The sequence below is a fragment of the Leucopleurus acutus genome (genome assembly GCF_964270905.1).
Source record: "Leucopleurus acutus genome assembly, chromosome: 19".
NCBI classification, from domain to species: Eukaryota; Metazoa; Chordata; class Mammalia; order Artiodactyla; family Delphinidae; genus Leucopleurus; species Leucopleurus acutus.
This window is the reverse complement of record NC_139161.1, coordinates 19,561,809-19,578,886: the sequence shown is the minus strand read 5'-3', so window position 1 is coordinate 19,578,886 and position 17,078 is coordinate 19,561,809. Positions and strand designations below refer to the sequence as shown.

At 54.8% G+C, this 17,078-nt stretch overlaps 2 protein-coding genes across 8 annotated transcripts in view; one reads left to right on the top strand and one right to left on the bottom strand.

The window, feature by feature from the left end:
- The first annotated feature begins 2,272 nt into the window (after positions 1-2,272).
- On the top strand, positions 2,273-6,471 carry NKIRAS2 (NFKB inhibitor interacting Ras like 2). The gene is made up of 4 exons (XM_082860898.1): positions 2,273-2,378; positions 3,367-3,474; positions 3,874-4,115; positions 4,757-6,471. Exons 2-4 carry the CDS (start codon positions 3,381-3,383, stop codon positions 4,994-4,996), a joined length of 576 nt encoding a protein of 191 aa, XP_082717024.1. The 5' UTR covers positions 2,273-2,378; positions 3,367-3,380; the 3' UTR covers positions 4,997-6,471.
- Positions 6,472-7,713: 1,242 nt separating this feature from the next.
- Positions 7,714-17,078, bottom strand: part of ZNF385C (zinc finger protein 385C) — a gene marked incomplete at both ends in the record, with an annotated part of 38,025 nt that continues 28,660 nt past the window's right edge. For 2 of the 7 annotated variants that reach the window (XM_082860813.1, XM_082860815.1), the window contains 7 exons: positions 7,714-7,950; positions 8,483-8,593; positions 8,891-9,087; positions 9,613-9,906; positions 13,449-13,614; positions 14,921-15,031; positions 16,821-16,969. In XM_082860813.1, the coding sequence (XP_082716939.1) occupies positions 7,714-7,950; positions 8,483-8,593; positions 8,891-9,087; positions 9,613-9,906; positions 13,449-13,614; positions 14,921-15,031; positions 16,821-16,969 (1,265 nt within the window). The remainder of the gene's footprint in view (positions 7,951-8,482; positions 8,594-8,890; positions 9,088-9,612; positions 9,907-13,448; positions 13,615-14,920; positions 15,032-16,820; positions 16,970-17,078) is intronic. The other 5 variants (XM_082860814.1, XM_082860818.1, XM_082860817.1 and 2 more) reach the window with 5 other exon arrangements.

Genomic DNA, 17,078 nt, shown 5'->3' with positions numbered 1-17,078 from the left:
CCGCCGGGACCAGAGAGCCGGGTGGGAGGTCGGCGGTGAAGAGCACTTCCGGTCGGAGCATCGAGCAGCTCGGCGGCGCTGCGCCCAGAGGAGCTACCTCGGGCCCGTCTACCAGCGAGAGACCCTGATTGGGGCCAGAGCGGCCTCCCGCCCCCGGAGGTCCAGGGTGGTCTCCTCGCCGGAGCGGGGGCCCAAGGACGGTTTCTGTGCGTAGGGGACGCCACTTTACCCGTGGGTCGGAAGGGGGAATACAGAAGGTGTCGGCTCTCTAGGCTTTGGCTTTTCTCAGTATTCTGAGAGCCTCGTTGCCATAACAACTTCCAATCCTAGAGAGTCTCCTGTGAGGCTCAGGGAGTCTGAGTTGGGTAGAGACGCGGTGACCCTGTACCCTGGAGAGAAAGTGCCCCCCACTACCACCTTCCCGACCTTGGAGTATGTCCACAGCTTCCTCCCGCGAAAGGCAAGAAGAGACACTCTGAATCCAGTTTCCTCAGCGTTCATCGGCCCCTGGAAGCCCTGACCAACCAAGCCAGGGGAACGCAGGGCGTCTTCACACCACGCCTTTCATCCCCTCCGGATCTCCAAGCACCAACTCGTTCATCACCCTAATGACGCTGACCTTTTTATGAGGCTGCTTTCATGTCAGCCGCCTGGGAATGCCATCTCAGCATTAAGCCTAGGGAGGGTGGCACAGGGCCCCAGACCCTGCCCTGGAGTTTATAAGGTAGCTCGCCGGGTGAGGTCCCTGCTCTACAGTGTCCTCAGTGCTCCCAACCCTCATATAAACTCTGTGCTCAGCACGCTTGTCTTGCCGATTGCAGTCTGGATTGGGAACTCAGAGAGGGCAAGGACACAGCCCTTCGTAGTACTTCCCTTCATCCAAACCAGTAATTTTTGTGGACTTGAGTTAAATAGGGGTTTCCTGAGGTTAAACTGGGGGAGTCTGAGGTTAAAATTTTAAAGTTAAAGGGTACTAAAATAAGAATGGGTCAAGAGAATTTTAAAAGGATTTACCCCGCCCCCCAGACCCCTGACGCCCTTGCTTGCTTCTCCAGTAAAACAGTCTGTGCCATTGTCCATAGGACGCTTGCATGGTTCTTCCTATCACAGTGCTGAGGGAGCTGAGATCACACCTAACACTGGGGAGTGGAAGATGGGAGAGGCTCAGGGGTTTGGAAGAGAGAAGTCATTCAGCCAGCCAGTCATTCAACAGCCCTCTCCAAAGTACCTACTTTGTGCTGGGTTGGGAAAGCGCAGACTCAGACCATCTAACCTGCTTGCCAATGGCTCACGGTCTACAGTCTAATACAGGAGGCCCATCTGTCTTTAACCATCTTCCTCCTTTGTGTTCTCGGCATCTAAAACTCCCAAGTTATCACCAAGTCTTGTTGATTCTCTTACCAGATGTCTCCCAAATCTATCTCCTTTCCATCCCAATTCAGATTCTCATCATTTTTTGGAAAACTTGGAATACTACCATAGTCTAACTAACCCCAAGTCTCACCTCTCTCCAACCTTCACTCTTCTACCAGAGTGATCCACTTAAAAGCAAAAACTGATCATGTCACTTCGCTGGCATAAGTCGTATCAATGGCTTTCCACTGCTGTTAGGATACAGTTTGAACTCTTTGGCCAGCACACAGGCCTTTGATTATTTGGCTCCTTTCTACCATCAGTAATGAACCCAAATACTTGTAGTTCCAGTAAATGCCATGACTCTTGCCGTATTTCCTCCACCCTTTCCTCCCACACCCTTCAAACTTCAACACAGACCTGACCTCCTCTAGGAAGGTTCCTCGGAGAATGTGATGCCCACTGCCCCCAAGTTAAATGCCCTTAGTTGTGCTCCCATAGCACCTCTGTAATAGTTCTTACCATGCTGTACTGTAATTATTGGTTTAGATGTCTAGCTCCTCTAGATGGTGACGTTCTAATGGGCGGCAACGGTGTCTAATTCCTCCGCTTTTTCTCAGCACGTGGTCCTGTACCTGGCACAGAGTAGGAGCTCAGAAGACATTGGATGAATAAATGACTGATTAAACAAAGTGTTACTGTAGTAGCCTTTAGAGAAAGAACATATGGGCATCTGAGGCACCAAAACAGCCGGCCGGTCTAGGGAGCCTAGAACCCTGTGCTCTGGAGACCATTCAGCCCAGGTCCCGGCCGTCATTTCCCCGCCGGCCTCTGGAGGCGCTGTTCGGCTGGCGCCGGCTCTCCTCCGCCAAAATAGGTCTTGCAGGATGGAAGCTACGGGGCGGGGCCAGACGGAGCCCGGAAGGACGCGGAGGAAGATCCGAGTGTTTGCGGCCGTGCTGCCCCACCCCTGGTCCCGGCGCGCGTAGAGGGGCCCGGCCGGGCTGCTGCTAGGGCCCCAGGAGGTACGGAGCTGGGAGGCCGGGATCGACGACTGCTTCCGGACCCTTTAGGTGGCAGGATTCCGATTCCCTCTGGGAGCCCTCTCGTGGGGAATTCTGTTCCGGAGGCCCGCCTAGCAGTCGGGGTATCCCTTAATTTCGGGGCTCACTATATGAGGCCCCTCGCGGGGAGGGGGATCTGTACTAAGAGTTTACTTTGGAGAGGTTTCTGTTTAAGATCCCTTTGGGGAGTGATCTCTGTATCTCTCCTCTGGCGGGGGCGGAATCCTCGTCTGGGGCTCCTTCTGGGAAGCCTGTGTTTGGGATGCCTTCGAGGAGATCTCTGTTTGGGACCTCCAAACAGAGAAGGGATTTCTGTGTCTAGGCCTTATCTGGGTTTGTCAGTTCAAGAGAAACAAAATTATTCTTTTTTCTGAAGCGTATTTTTCCTTAGATTCCTTCACTCTTTTGTTTCTGTCTTTTTCATCTGAGCCATGGCCTTGACTGGGAATTCGAGGGAACTAATTGTCTGGATAAGCCATACGGGAAAGCAAAATGTTCTTCCTAATTGTCCATTCTCCCCAGGAAGAGTGGTATAAGACAGATGCACACAAAATAATAGTCCTGCCTATTTCTCCATGGGGTCATGGTTAAAGAGAGGGAGCTGAGCCAGAGCTCCCTTCAGCAACTGGTCCTCCACATCCTGTGCACAGAAAGGAACCTGGCTAGTGGTTCCTTTAAACCAGCGACTCTCTTCCCCCTTTATGGCAACGCTTACCGAGCACCTGCTCTGTGCCAGTTACTGGCCTCGTACTGGGAATAAGATGAATAATATACAGCTAACTGTCCAGTAGTGGATATAGACACATCACTTTAGTACACCCTGCCTAGGGTAGCAGACAGGGCCGAACCCCTGAGGCCATGCATCCACTTCAGAACTTGCATCCTCAGTCAAGGGAAGTTTGCCCTTGGTTTTGATCCTGCCTCACCCAGTGTGCTTCCTTTCTTCAAGGTTGAAAGCTAAGCATGGGGAAGAGCTGCAAGGTGGTCGTGTGTGGCCAGGCTTCTGTGGGCAAAACTTCAATTCTGGAGCAGCTTCTGTACGGAAACCACGTAGTGGGTGAGTGTTGCTGGGCGTGAGGCATGGTGGAGGAAGTGGAAGAATGAGGAGAGGATTTGATCACAACACGAAAAGGCTAAAGGTCGCCGCTGCTGGTCATTACACCGAAAGATCCCAACTCTACAACACTGAGGACATCTGGAAAGAGAAAACCCAATGTCCGAGATAGGAAGGAAAAACTTCCGCGTCACACTGTGTTTAGCAAGGTATCAGCGTGAGATTAGAGCTGTCCCCCCAAGTTATTCCAGTCTGGCCAGACTCGCAGTCGTTGGCCCTCTCTCCTCAGCCCCCATGTACCTTTCTCTCCCTGTCTGGTTGGCCTGTTAGGATATATTCAGTCACTCATGTTCCCAATCTCTTTTCTCCCTAGAAACAAGTTTTCTCCTCATTTTGTCCCAGGTTCTGAGATGATCGAGACGCAGGAGGACATCTACGTGGGCTCCATTGAGACTGACCGGGGGGTGCGGGAGCAGGTGCGTTTCTACGACACCCGGGGGCTCCGAGATGGGGCTGAGTTGCCCCGGCACTGCTTCTCCTGCACTGACGGCTACGTCCTAGTCTACAGCACGGACAGCCGAGAATCCTTTCAGCGCGTGGAGCTGCTCAAGAAGGAGATTGACAAATCCAAAGACAAGAAGGAGGTGTGTGTGGGAACCCTGGTGATGAGAGAGAGTGGGCCCTGGGCTGGCTTTGGGAGCCTGGAAAGGCTCTGTTTTTCACTGATTTGCCAGGACGTGGGTTTAGAGCTGGAGGGCGGAGATGGAGGCCACTGGAGGGTGTCTTCACTCCTAGAGGTGGCCGTATGTTGAGGCAGCTCTACCAAAGAGGCTTCTCCAGTTTAAGACGTCCCCACTAGTCTTTCTTTATAATGGTTCTGTGCTCTCCCCTGTGAAGGCCCTTTTGTTCTCAGATCCCGCTTTAAGCTGCAGGCATTCTGGGAGCGCTTCCTCACCGGTTACTTTGCCAACAACTAACTGGCTGCCAGTAATGATCAGGCATTGGTGACACAGGGCTTGTAATGGAACTCCTCCAGATGGAAGCCCCCGTCCACAGTTTCTAATACAGGAAGAGATGAGACATTAGCCGTTGAGACTTTCCCTCTCCTAGGACTCCGAGGTGGAAATGGTTGCTTTTTCCTCTCCTCCCTCTGTTCAAATTCTGGCCTCCATCTGGCACCCCCTCCAGGCGTTCCATTACAAGCCCAAGGTGGTCACTGGCCCTCACGACCATTCCTGAGGTCCATGCTACAGCCACGGGCCTCTACTCTGTCCCTCTTCCCCAGGTCACCATCGTGGTCCTCGGCAACAAGTGTGACCTGCAGGAGCAGCGGCGTGTAGACCCGGATGTGGCTCAGCACTGGGCCAAGTCAGAGAAGGTGAAGCTTTGGGAGGTGTCGGTGGCTGACCGCCGTTCGCTGCTGGAGCCCTTCGTCTACCTGGCCAGCAGGATGACCCAGCCCCAGAGCAAGTCTGCCTTCCCCCTCAGCCGCAAGAACAAGGGCAGCGGCTCCTTGGATGGCTGAAGAGCTGCCGTGCCAGCTCTGGAAGATGGGTTGAGGGGAAAGGGAGGGGGGGGGTTTAGGCAAGCTGTCCTTCCCAGTCAAGGGGGGAGCTCCCCACTAGGCCAGGCAGCTGGGCTGTCCCAGGCTCAGGTCACTTTTGCTCCCTCCCAACTCTGGGAAATGCAAATAGTCTAGGTTAGCGGTCCCCAAGCCCCCCAGCCCCCATCCTGCTGTATCCTAACAGCAATGGAAAGCCATTGATAGGATTTATGCCAGTGAAGTGACATGATCAGTTTTTGCTTTTAAGCAGGTCTAGGGTGGTTTTGGATCACTGTCCTTTCTGCCGGCCCTGGACAGGAAGCAGAGCTGTGTGTGGAAGTGCCCAGTCTAGGGTCTGATTCCTATCGCAGGGGTCTTACACCTCCGGGTTTCCTGCCAATCTCACACACACACACTCACACGCTTACGGCACCAGCCTGGGTTCTAGAGAAAGGGCATCCAGGTGTTTCGTGTGTGTGTGTGTAGCTGTGCACACGTGTGTGTGCTGGTGTTCGGGGCGCCTCCTCATCCAACACCCTGACCTCTCTCCTGTCCTCTCCTGGGCTGAGAGAAGCTAGCCTGCTGGGAGCATAATCTTCTGTTTCAACTCTTCCCCCAGCTTCCTGCTTCCCCTTCCTGCTCAGGGAGCGTTTTCTTGGTTGAGGTGGAATGGAATGCCGACTGGGCTGGGAGTCACCAGCTGGCTTTGTGGCCCTGCGAGGCCTTTCGCCTCCAGGGGCTTCAGTTTTCTCAGCTGTAAGGTGACGGCAGTTGCTTAGATGATCTCGATCCTCTCCAGCCCTGTGTGTATACTGCCCATGGCTGGGCTGGCTGCACTGTTCCCTTAGCTTCTCCCGTTTCAAGGTGCTATGCCTGTGGCCCTGGAGGCTGGGACACTGCTCCCCACCCCCCAACCACCAGGGGGCAGGAGTGCACTACCCACTCTAGTTGCCAGAGTGGCTGCCCAGTGCCGGATCCGCGGACCTCACAGCCCTGGGGACTGGTCGTCACCCTTTCCTGTGGTTGTTTTCAGCTGATAGCTGGACTTCTATTTATAGATTACCTGTGTTTATATGCCTGCCGCCATGGTGGAGGCTGGGCAAGGTGCTCGTCTAGCCCTCCCCTCTTACCTCAGATGCCTGAACAGAGTAAAGCCGGCCAACAGCAGCTTCTCAGGAGCTGCCAGATCTCTGGGGGCTCAGAAGGGTGGTTACGCTTCCAACACGCTGTAAAGTGAGCTGGTGACCCACAACTTCCCGTGCCCACTTCGTGCTTCTGATGTACCCACCTAGCATAGGTGAAGACACTACAGCCAGGTGACCTTCAGTACACGCCCCTTCTCCCCAAGATGGGAGAGGTGAGCAGGGTCAGGTGGCCCAGGCTGGGCGAGTTAGGGCGTGTACAGGCTTGGGCTTAAATTGATTTATTGATGCGTTGGACACAATAAAACCACAACTGTTATCAAAAAGTTTCCCACCCTCCCCCCTTTTTCTTGTTCTCCCATTGGAAACAGCTTTAAAAAAGATACAGGTGGATACTGGCAAAGTCCCATATTGTGGGGTGAGGGTGGCAGTGCTGCTGGGGTGGGATGGAGGTTATGACATTAATTTTGACAGCATGAAAACGGGTCTTGAGAGTGGCTCCAAGTGGATCCCAATACTCAGGTGAGTCACAGTGAGGGGGCCTTGGGGTGCTCGTGGGGGAAGGGAAAGCTGAATTGAGCGCTAGGGGCCAGTTTGGGGTGAGAGCTGGAAGGGAAAGCTCTTTGTTTGGGAGCCCTGGGGGGATTCGGTGTTAGCTGGACCCATAGTCTGAGGGAGACCCAGTGTCACCCCCCCTTCCCCCCACCCCGCCCCGAGAGCTGGGATTCAGGAGGAATCAATGAAAGGCTAAGAGAGGAGACGTGTGTGGGACTGAGCGCTTCCTCTGTTAAGAACTGGGCCCGGCCAGCACATTACCCTGGCCTCCCCGTCGTAGCCCATCCTGTCAGAGCGGATGGAAAGCCCCAGAGGCTTGCAGTTCCAGCCACCCCTTGGCTTTGCCCCACTTAGCACTGCTCCCTTCCTCCACAGTCTTCCACCACATCCCCAATGGTCAGCTCGTCCAGGTAACCTTGAACCCCCTCCACTTGAGACCCTGTGGTTGGGATGGCTGTGACTGTCCCCTTAGCTTCTCCCTTGAGACGGCCCCCTTAACACCAGTGATTCTCTAGAGAATCCAGTGAATGGGGAGGGCCTCCCCTCCCTGCCCCCAGGGCATGGGAATGGAGGTCGGGCTAGGAAAAGGTAAGATTCCTCGGACCTGGGCCAGGTGGGTGTATACGGGTCTCGAGTGGGAGAATGGGCACCACAGGGCTGGGGCTAGGATTTTGCATAGATCTTTGGATTTTCTAGTTTGTTCCCCATAAATCAGGATGGGAAATGGAGGGGAGCCCAGGGCTAGCCCTAGAGGCCTGGGGAGGGGAGGGTGCAGAGGGATGGTCCTTGGGCGGGGGGGGGGGGGGGGGGGGCATTGGTTGAATCCCCAGTGCAGGTTGAGTGAAGGGCTCTTAGCATTAGCCCAGCTCTTCCTAGGTTGGGCAGGAACCCCTAGGCTGTAAAAGGCAGTCTCCTGTGGGATGCAGGGAACCGAGGCATCTTGGGGAGAGGAGGAGGGGGAGGGCAACTGCTGGGAACTCAGCCCCGGGCTCCCCAGGAGGGCTAATAGGGGGCAAAGACGATGGGTCCCGTGGCAGGGCGAACGGCTCCTGCTGGGGTGCGAAACAGAGCTGGGCCCAGGATCGGAGGCGGGAAGAGGGTGGTGGCTGCCGTAGGCGCAGGCCGGAGGGCCAGGGGCCCTGGGAGGGCACAGATGGTTGCCGCCGCAGTGGGGATCGGGCTGGGCAGGAAGCGGGCTGCCAGCGTCTTGGTGAGTTGCTTCTGCAAGGCCAGTTTAGACTGCAGAGAAGAGAGGAAAGGACTCAAGTCTCTGACCCCAGGAAAATCCCGTCCCCTCCCTGGGCCCCCTCCTTGGGCTTTTTGCTGCGGAGTGGGGGGGGGAAACGTGACTGTCAGGATTCCAAACCTAAATCCTCCTCCCTTCCCACCCCCAAACATTCATTCCAAAGGGCTTTCTCCACCACCTGCCTTCCTGCCTGGAGGGAGGAGAATCTTAGGATGGGCCGAGGGAGGAGGCTATGGGGAGCGGGGGTGGAGATGGTCTCCGGGAGATGCACGCCCACGCCTCGCTGTTGCCCCTGAGGTTACTACCTGGGCCCACCTTCCCCCCGGAAATGTTTCTGAGCAGATCCCCAGCCAGCCAAAAACCCAACCCCAGCTCTCTCCCTGCCCAGGCAGCCTCCAACGGGGGTGGCTTCCTTCCTGCCCCTCCTCCCAGCCGCCCAGCTGGCCCTCCCTTCCGGCCTACCCTCTCCCCTTACCCTCTCCCCTCTGGACCCGGGTCCCAGCTCTGTCGCCCGGAGACAGATACCTTGAGGATACTCGCAGCCAGCGCTGCGTGCTTCTGCAGCCTGCTGTGCTGGCTGGAGGGCTTGGGGGGCTTCCCGGCCAGGCGGTCTTTGTGCCTCCTGCTGCTCAGGTGCTAATGGACAGACAGACAGACTGGGAACAAGATGAGGAACCCAAGGACCCCCAAACTACGGCTAGCTCACCCTTCCTCTACCCACACTTCACACACCTAATGCACATGGCCCTGGAGTGGCCCTGGAAGGCGAGGTTAAGAGTTGGCCTTCGCCTTCCAGGAGCCTCGCACCTCTTCCTCCACTGCTCCCTGCTCTGCTCTACCCACCTCCTCCCCGCAGGCTCCCTCCTCCTGGCCTGGCACTGGGCCCACCCCCCACCCCTGCTCCACCCCCAATCCCAGCCGCACTTGCCCCACCTGCTTGAGTTGGGTCTCTGAATTGACCTGGAGCTGACAGAGAGCACAGTGGAAAGGGGGCCTGGGCCCCTGCCGGCCCCCGCGGACCCCCGTCACTCTCTTGGCCTTGTGTCCAGCTCCTCCCCGGGGCACTGCGTGGCCCCTGCCCCTCCGGGGAGCGCCCCGCTGACCTTCCACCATCCACCGGTGCTTGGCTCCTGGACGGAGGAAAGAAGACAGCTTGCTAGCACCAAAGAGGGGCTTCAGGGGCCACGGAGACCCCCTCCAAACCAGGTCAGTTTGGCTGCCCGCTGAAGCCTCCAGGCTGCTCAGCACCGCCAGCCCCTCCAGCCATGTGAGATTTCTCTTTCCCTCCCAAAGGTCCTCCCGGCTGTTCTCATTTCGTGCCAGCATCCCCCAAGGAAGGCCTCGTTGCTGAGTAACAGGTCGGCTTCCCTTTGGCTCTCATTCCAACCCAATTCCCTCGGGTCTGATGCAAGGAGAGATGGGGGGGTGTCTCCTGTCTTCAGTGATGACCCTCCAGTTCTTGCTGCCTGACTTCTCTCCCCGACTCTCCCTCCTCAGGCACTACCGGGAGGACCTGAAATGCCCGCCCAGCCACAGCTGAGCACAGCGCCTCTGTCACCTAGCCCTGGAGCAAAGTGCCCGGAAGCTCTCGCCTGCCCACGCCTGCTGAGGGCCATCTCCTCCCCGGGACTCGAGCTGGTGAGGGGCGCACTGACCTGTGTTGTGAGCCTGAAGCTGGGAGGCGGAGTTCACGGTCACCTTACACGTGGGGCAGTAGAGGCGCCCCTTCTCGCTCCTGCCTTCCCCACTCACACCACTTTCCACGGCAGCCGCCGCCGGTTCAGGCCCTGGCGCCTCTCTCCCAGGCTCTGGGGAGCAGGGTGGGCAAGAGGAAGAGGAGGAAGATGAGGCAGCATCCAAGACGTCTGAGTGGGCCGGCTCCCTGGGCGTGGGTTCCGGACTCAGGGGTGGCTGGACTTTGGGACCAGGAGGAGGGGCTGCAGGAACTGCTGGGGAGATGGAAGGCGTGGGGTAAGAATGTGAGGCCCAAGATGATTCTCGAGACCACGATTTTAAGCGCAGATATTCTGGGGGTGGCATGGCAGATTGGAAGGGTCCCTGGTGTAGATATGACCAGCACTGAATTCCAGACTCCCCACCAAATCACTGGGCAGACTTGGGCCTCCTTGGGCCTCAGCTTTCCCACCTGATATGATAAAGTTGGATCCAGTGGTCTCAGAGAGCCCACCCAGCCCTGATGATCTGCAGTCATTAGGGAGCTGTTAAATATGTGGAAGTCACCAAAAAGATGTGCTAGAATATTCATGGAGCACTATTCATAGCAGCAGAGAACTGGAAACTATCCAAATATCTGTCAGCAGGAGAATAGCGAAAAGAGTTGATGGGGCACGCGATGGAATATTACATGGCAATGAAAAGGGACAAAATACAGCTACACGCAACAACTTCGGATGGGGTTATATCCTGATAAACCCATCGTAAGTTGAAAATACCGTAAGTTGAAAATGTCATAAGTTGAAAATGCAGGTACTTCCCTGGCGGTCCAGTGGTTAAGAATCTGCCTTCCAATGCAGGGGACATGGGTTTGATCCCTGGTCAGTAAACTAAGATCCCACATGCTGCAGGGCAACTGAGCCCACGTGCCACAACTAGAGAGAAGCCTGCGCCTTGCAACAAAGAGCCCTCCCACCGCAACGAAAGATCCCGTGTGCCGCAACTAAGACACAACACAGCCAAAATCAATCAATCAATAAAAAGGAAGGAAATTTTTTTAAAAAAATGCATTTAATACACCTAACCTACGGAACATCATAGCTTGACCCGGCCTACCTTAAATGTGCTCAGAACACCTACATTAGCCTACAGTTGAGCAATGTCATCTAACACAAAGCCTGTTTTATAATAAAGTGTTCAATATCTCATGTCATTTATTGAACACTGTGCTGAAAGTGAAAAACAGATGGCTTGCATGGGCACAGAATGGGTTGTGTGTCAGTTGTTTACCCTCCTGGGCACGCGGCTGTTGCTGGCCAGCATCACAAAAGAGTATGCACCTACCGTATATCGGGGTCCCCACCCCCCAGGCCACGGATCGGATCGGTACCAGTCTGTGGCCTGTTAGGAACCGGGCTGCACAGCAGGAGGTGAAAGGCGGGTGAGCGAGTGACGTTTCATCTGTATTTACAGCCACTCCCCATCGCTCGCATTACCACCTGAGCTCCGCCTCCTGTCAGATCAGCGGCAGCGCATTAGATTCTCATAGGAGCGCGAAGCCTACTGTGAAGTGCACGCGCGAGGGACCTAGGCTGTGGGCTCCTTATGAGAATCTAATGCCTGATGATCTGGGGGGGAGCTGAGGCGGTGATGCTAGCGCTGGGGAGCGGCTGCAAATACAGATCATCATTAGCAGAGAGGTCTGACTGCACAGAGACCACAATAAATCAACTGCCTGCAGACTCATATCAAAACCCTATCCGTGGGCTTCCCTGGTGGCGCAGCAGTTAAGAATCTGCCTGCCAATGCAGCGGACACAGGTTCGATCCCTGGCCCAGCAAGATCCCACATGCCACAGAGCAACTAAGCCCATGCGCCACAACTACTGAAGCCCAAGTGCCCTAGAACGCATACTCTGCAACAAGAGAAGCCACCGCGATGAGAAGCCTGCGCACCGTAACGAAGAGTAGCCCCTGCTCGCCGCAACTAGAGAAAGCCCATGCACAGCAACGAAGACCCAACGTAGCCAAAAATAAAAACAAATTAATTAATTAATTAAAAAAAAAAACCTATCAGCGGGCTTCCCTGGTGGCGCAGTGGTTGAGAATCCACCTGCCAATGCAGGAGACACGGGTTCAAGCCCTGGTCCAGGAAGATCCCACATGCCGTGGAGCAACTAAGCCCATGCGCCACAACTACTGAAGCCCAAGTGCCCTAGAGCCCATGCTCTGCAACAAGAGAAGCCACCGCAATGAGAAGCCTGTGCACCACAACAAAGAGTAGCCCCCACTAGCCGCAACTAGAGAAAGCCCATGCGTAGCAACGAAGATCCAATGCAGCCAAAAATAAATACATTTCTTAAAAAAAAAAAAAAAGTCCTATCAGTGAGTGGCAAGTGACAATTAAGCTGCATCTTACGGAGTAGACTGGACATGAGCAACATGCTTCGGGTGTCACTGTCTCCCATCATCCCCAGATGGGACCAACTAGTTGCAGGAAAACAAGCTCAGGGCTCTCACCGGTTCTGCATTATGGTGAGCTGTATAATTATTTAATTATATATTACAATGTAATAATAATGGAAATAAAGTGCACAATAAATGCAATGCGCTTGAATCATCCTGAAACCAACCCTCCCTCCCCGGTCCGTGGGAAAATTGTCTTCCGTGAAACTGGTCCCTGGTGCCAAAAAGGTTGGGGACCACTGCCGTATGTTGCTAGCCCAGAAAAGATCAAAATTCGAAATTGGAAGTCCAGTGTCTACCGAATGCATATGGCTTTCACACCGTTGTGAAGTCAAAAAATCATAATCCAGGGCTTCCCTGGTGGCGCAGTGGTTGGGAGTCCGCCTGCCGATGCAGGGGACGCGGGTTTGTGCCCCGGTCCAGGAGGATCCCACATGCCACGGAGTGGCTGGGCCCGTGGGCCATGGCCGCTGAGCCTGTGCGTCCGGGGCCTGTGCTCCGCGGCGGGGGAGGCCACAGCTGTGAGAGGCCCGTGTACCGCAAAAAAAAAAAAAAAAATCATAATCCAAACCACCATGAAGTCGGGGACCATCTGTATATCATTAACCAAAACCAGGTGAAACTGATCTCTGGTGAGAAAGGTCAGGCTCACAGTTACTCTGGGGGAGGGGTGTAGGTGGTTGGATAGCATCACCTCCAAACTCATGTCCATCTGGAACCTCAGAATGTGATCTTATTTGGAAATAGGGTCTTTGCTGATGTAATTAGTTAAGACGAGATCATACTGGACTAGGGTGGGCCCTAATCCAATGACTGGTGTCCTTATAAGAAGACCATGTGAAAGCACAGAGACACTGGGGAAAATGTGATATGAAGTCGGAGGCAGAGACCGGAATGAGGCATCCACAAGCCAAGGACTGCCGGCAATGACCAGAAGCTAGAAGAGCGGAATGAAACAGATTCCCCCCACCCACCCGTGCCCCCAGAAGGAACCAACCCTGCTGACACCTTGCTTCAAACTGCTGACCTCCAGAACTGTGAGAAAACACATCTCTGTTATTTTCAGCCACCCAGTTTGTGGTCATTTGTTATCACAGCCCTAGGAAGCTAACAACAAGGTAGTGACCAGGAGGGGACCCAAGGAGGGGCTTCTGGGGTGCTTGTGACACATTTCTTCATCTCAGCAGATCCAGACTGGAAAATCCGTGGCGCTCTACACATGTGATGTGTGCCTTTCCCTGTATGTATGGATACTCCCACACGAGCAGGCATAATAATAGGCAGAAATCGCTCAACCCCTTGTCAGAAGCCAGATTTGGAGTGGGATGGGGGGAGAAAAGTTCAGGACTGACCTTTGCTCTGTGGCTCTTCAGGGGCTCCACTGGCTGGAGTCGGGGATGGGGGCACCAGCGTCCCATCCTGGGCCAGGGTTTGCGGCCTCTGCTTGCTCTTGGTGGCTTCGACAGCCTTGAGTTTTCTGGCGTGTTTGTGGCCTTTGTAGTGTGCTTCGGCCTGGTTCTGGGGAGGGGAGGGCATGGGGTCACCATTCATTGGGCCCATCCATGAGCTGGCGCTGGGCAGGGGGCAGGTCAGAGGGAGGCACGGCTCCGGCCACACAGGGGGCACATCCTTGTCATCATCACAGCATGTGTGTGGCCCTGAGGTTTACAGAATGCATTCTCATACACGAGCTCCCAGGCAAGCAGCCGCTGGCTTCAAATTCTGCCTCAGCAGCTTATTAACTGTGCATCTTTGGGCAGGTCCCGTCACCTCTCTGAGCCTCAGTTTCCTCGCTCGTGAGCTCTGTGATGATAATACTGATTTCACAGAGATGTGAGAATTAAAATGAGAACATGAATGATAAGGGCCTAGGACAAACAGTAGGTGCTCAGTGAATGTTAGTTCCCAACAGGTTTATAAATGCACAAGTGGAAAAACAGAGCAGTCCCCACACTTTCGGGAATGTGCACCTCAGATCATTCAACCCTTTGTACATTTTTCCAACAAATAGTTATTGAACATTTGCTATGTGCCAGGCACTGTGCTGGGCCTGGTATGAAGAAGATAACGGTTCCTCCCTCAGAGTAAAGTCTCTCTGTCCATCACTTGCATGACTTACATAACCTGAAGGCCTGGAGGGACCCTCCAGATCTGGCCTGTCCACTAGGGGTCCCTTCTTGTTGCTCCCAAAAGTAGGAAAGACAGGCCCCCGTGGCCCCTCCCTGGGCACTTTCACCAGAGCAGGGAAGGTCCGCTCTCTAGGGGCGGGCCATGGTAGAAAGCATGCGGACTATGGGGTCAGCCAGGCCTGCGTTCAAATCCCAGCTCTACTTACCAGCTGTGTGGCCTCATGCAAGTCACTTAACCTCTCTGAGGCTGAGTTTCCTCATCTGAAAAGTGGGGCTGATGATAGCACCTCTATCCATCTCACAGATGTATCAAGAGAACTCATTAAGAAGATAGGCATGAACACATTCTGGAAACTCTCAGGTGCATTAAGAACTCAGCTCTGGACCGAGAGCCGATGGTGACCCCTGGGACCCGGAGTAGGGAAGGGCAGCCTTCTCTCTGGCAGAAGGGTCCAGGACACAGGAGAGAGGCACAGGGGAGGGAAATGAAATCCCAGGGGGATGGGATGGGACGGGGCAGAGGAATCTGGAGAGAGGAGAGGATGGGATGGATAAAGGACCAGGAGGGGCTCTTCTGCAACGAAGGACAGAAAATACGGAGCCCAGTCCCTCTGCCACCCCTATTCCTCCAGGAAAGACCCCAGAAGCCCAGTCTCCAGCCCCCTCCCCAGCCTGTTTCCACTACTCCTTCTCACCGCTGAGTTGAACCTCAGGTGACAGATGTTACAGGAAATGAAGAGCTTCTTCTTCAGAGGGGAGGGAACCCCAAATGTGTGACTGATGACTGCCTTCTGGACCGGGTCCATCTGTGAAGGGGGTGGGAGTGCACAGTAACTTTGGGGTCAGCTCAGTAAGGGCGGGGGGCGGGCACTGCAAAATGCCAAAAACTAAGACTATAGAGGAGGGCAGTGATCAGCCCAGAGGAAGAAATTTCCCGTGTCTGTGGATATTAGAGAAAAAGAAACAGCCTCTTCCCTGGCTGACCTTCTCTGTCGGCCTACGCTTCTGCTTAGAGGCAGGGGGATGGCCAGGATGACCTCCATGACCTTGCGGAACAGAACCATGCGCTGGCGATCACACTGGCATCTCTTGCCGCCCCTCTGGTCTCTTTTTTTTCTCATTCGCAAGTCACAACTATCGGGACAGAGAGTTGGGGGCAGGCAGAAGCGGAGAAAGGAATTTGGAATTTCCTCTCCCATAACCCAGACTTGCGCTGGACCTGCGGGCTGGGGGGCATAAGGCTTATCTTATCAGCTCTGCCACTGTCACCGGGTCTGAGAGGGAGAGGGACAGCCACGGCCCAGGGGCGGTGGGGGGCTGGGCGGGCGCAGCAGGGGCAGCAAGTGGAAGCCAGAGGAGGGTTCCCCGAGTAGTAGGGTCGTTTCTCTGGCATATTAATTTGTGTGTTTTTTTCTTTTCCTTATTTTAAATACATTTTTTTTCTTCTATCAAACCAAGCTTTTATGTTCCCTTTTCTCAGGGGCTAGGTTGTTGGGCCCAAAGCAGAAGCTGTCTGGAAGAGGAACTTTCCAAACCTTCCTGAGAGAGGAGAACAGAAACTTTAAGAGAAACTTCCCTGACAAGAGAAAGAGGCTCTAACTCCCACAGCACCAGGGCGGGGGCGTGCAGAGGACAGGACTTCAGAGGAGAGTGGCCTGCAGGGCCCCCAGTAGGAGGACGACAGCGGGTTGACCCCCTCTTAGGGATTATGTGCCTGAGCAGTGAGCATGTCAGCAGGTGACAGTGGGGACCGAAGACCAGAGGACCCTCCCCAAATGTCTCAGGCTCCATAGGACGTTTGCATAACCCCGGAGGGTGGGAAGGAAGGAGCTCCCAAGGGTGACTGAGACGGAATTTCCTACCATCTTGTCAGGATGGGGTGGGGCTCATCAATGATTATATTTGATTTTCCAAATTTTTTAAAAAAGGGGACGTACCTGATAGGTCATGCAGTGAAGTAAATTTCATATTTACACACATGGAAATACATGTTTCCGTGTATACAGACTAGTAGACAGACACACAGCGCATAAGCTTACAGGCAGTTACAAATTACAGAGACAAGTAGGAAGATACACACTGGCATACACACCAACGGTACGCATCCACACACTTATGGTCACCCAAACCACGAAAAACACACACTCAGAGGCCAGACACACACCAAACACGTACACAGTCGACACCAAGACACAAAAAAACTCTCAGATACACAGGCACATACACTAATTACAGACAACTACCCAGGCACAAAGAGTTTATAAACACACATGCACAAGCTCACACCCACGAACAACAAAGTCCTATAGAGACAAACTAAAACAGAAAGGCACACCCCAAGTGCACACAGACATCCCCATAGAGAAACTCAAGTGAAACCTGCAGTTCACAGGCCCCCCCAGGGCCCAGTAGTAGTTGCTGGGGGGAGGGGGTGATACCATCCTGGATCCCTGGCCTAAGTGGGAGCTGGGCCCCATTTCAGGAGCACTTGGTCACTCTGGTGACCAGCTTCTGAGAGCTGGGCCCTTGCAGCCCCCCTTCCCCTCCACCCCCACACTCAGCTGCATGCCCCCCACCCGCCAGCCCAGCCCGTACCGTGCTGAAGTTGGGGAAGAGGCTGAGCGGGGTGGCACCATTGAAGTGGAAGGCGAGCAAGTGCTTGAAGTCCAGCGGGGGCTGCAGAGGCCTGGCGGGCAGGGGCAGGGAGGCCAGCAGGGGGCTGGGGGTGCTGGAGGCCGGGCCTGCTGCAGGAGGAAGAAGGGCAGGGTCTGAAACGGGGAGCCACGGGGCTCACTCCTCCCTCCGCAGCCAGAACACGAGGCTGATGGGCTTCTTGGGTGCAGAGAGAGAGCA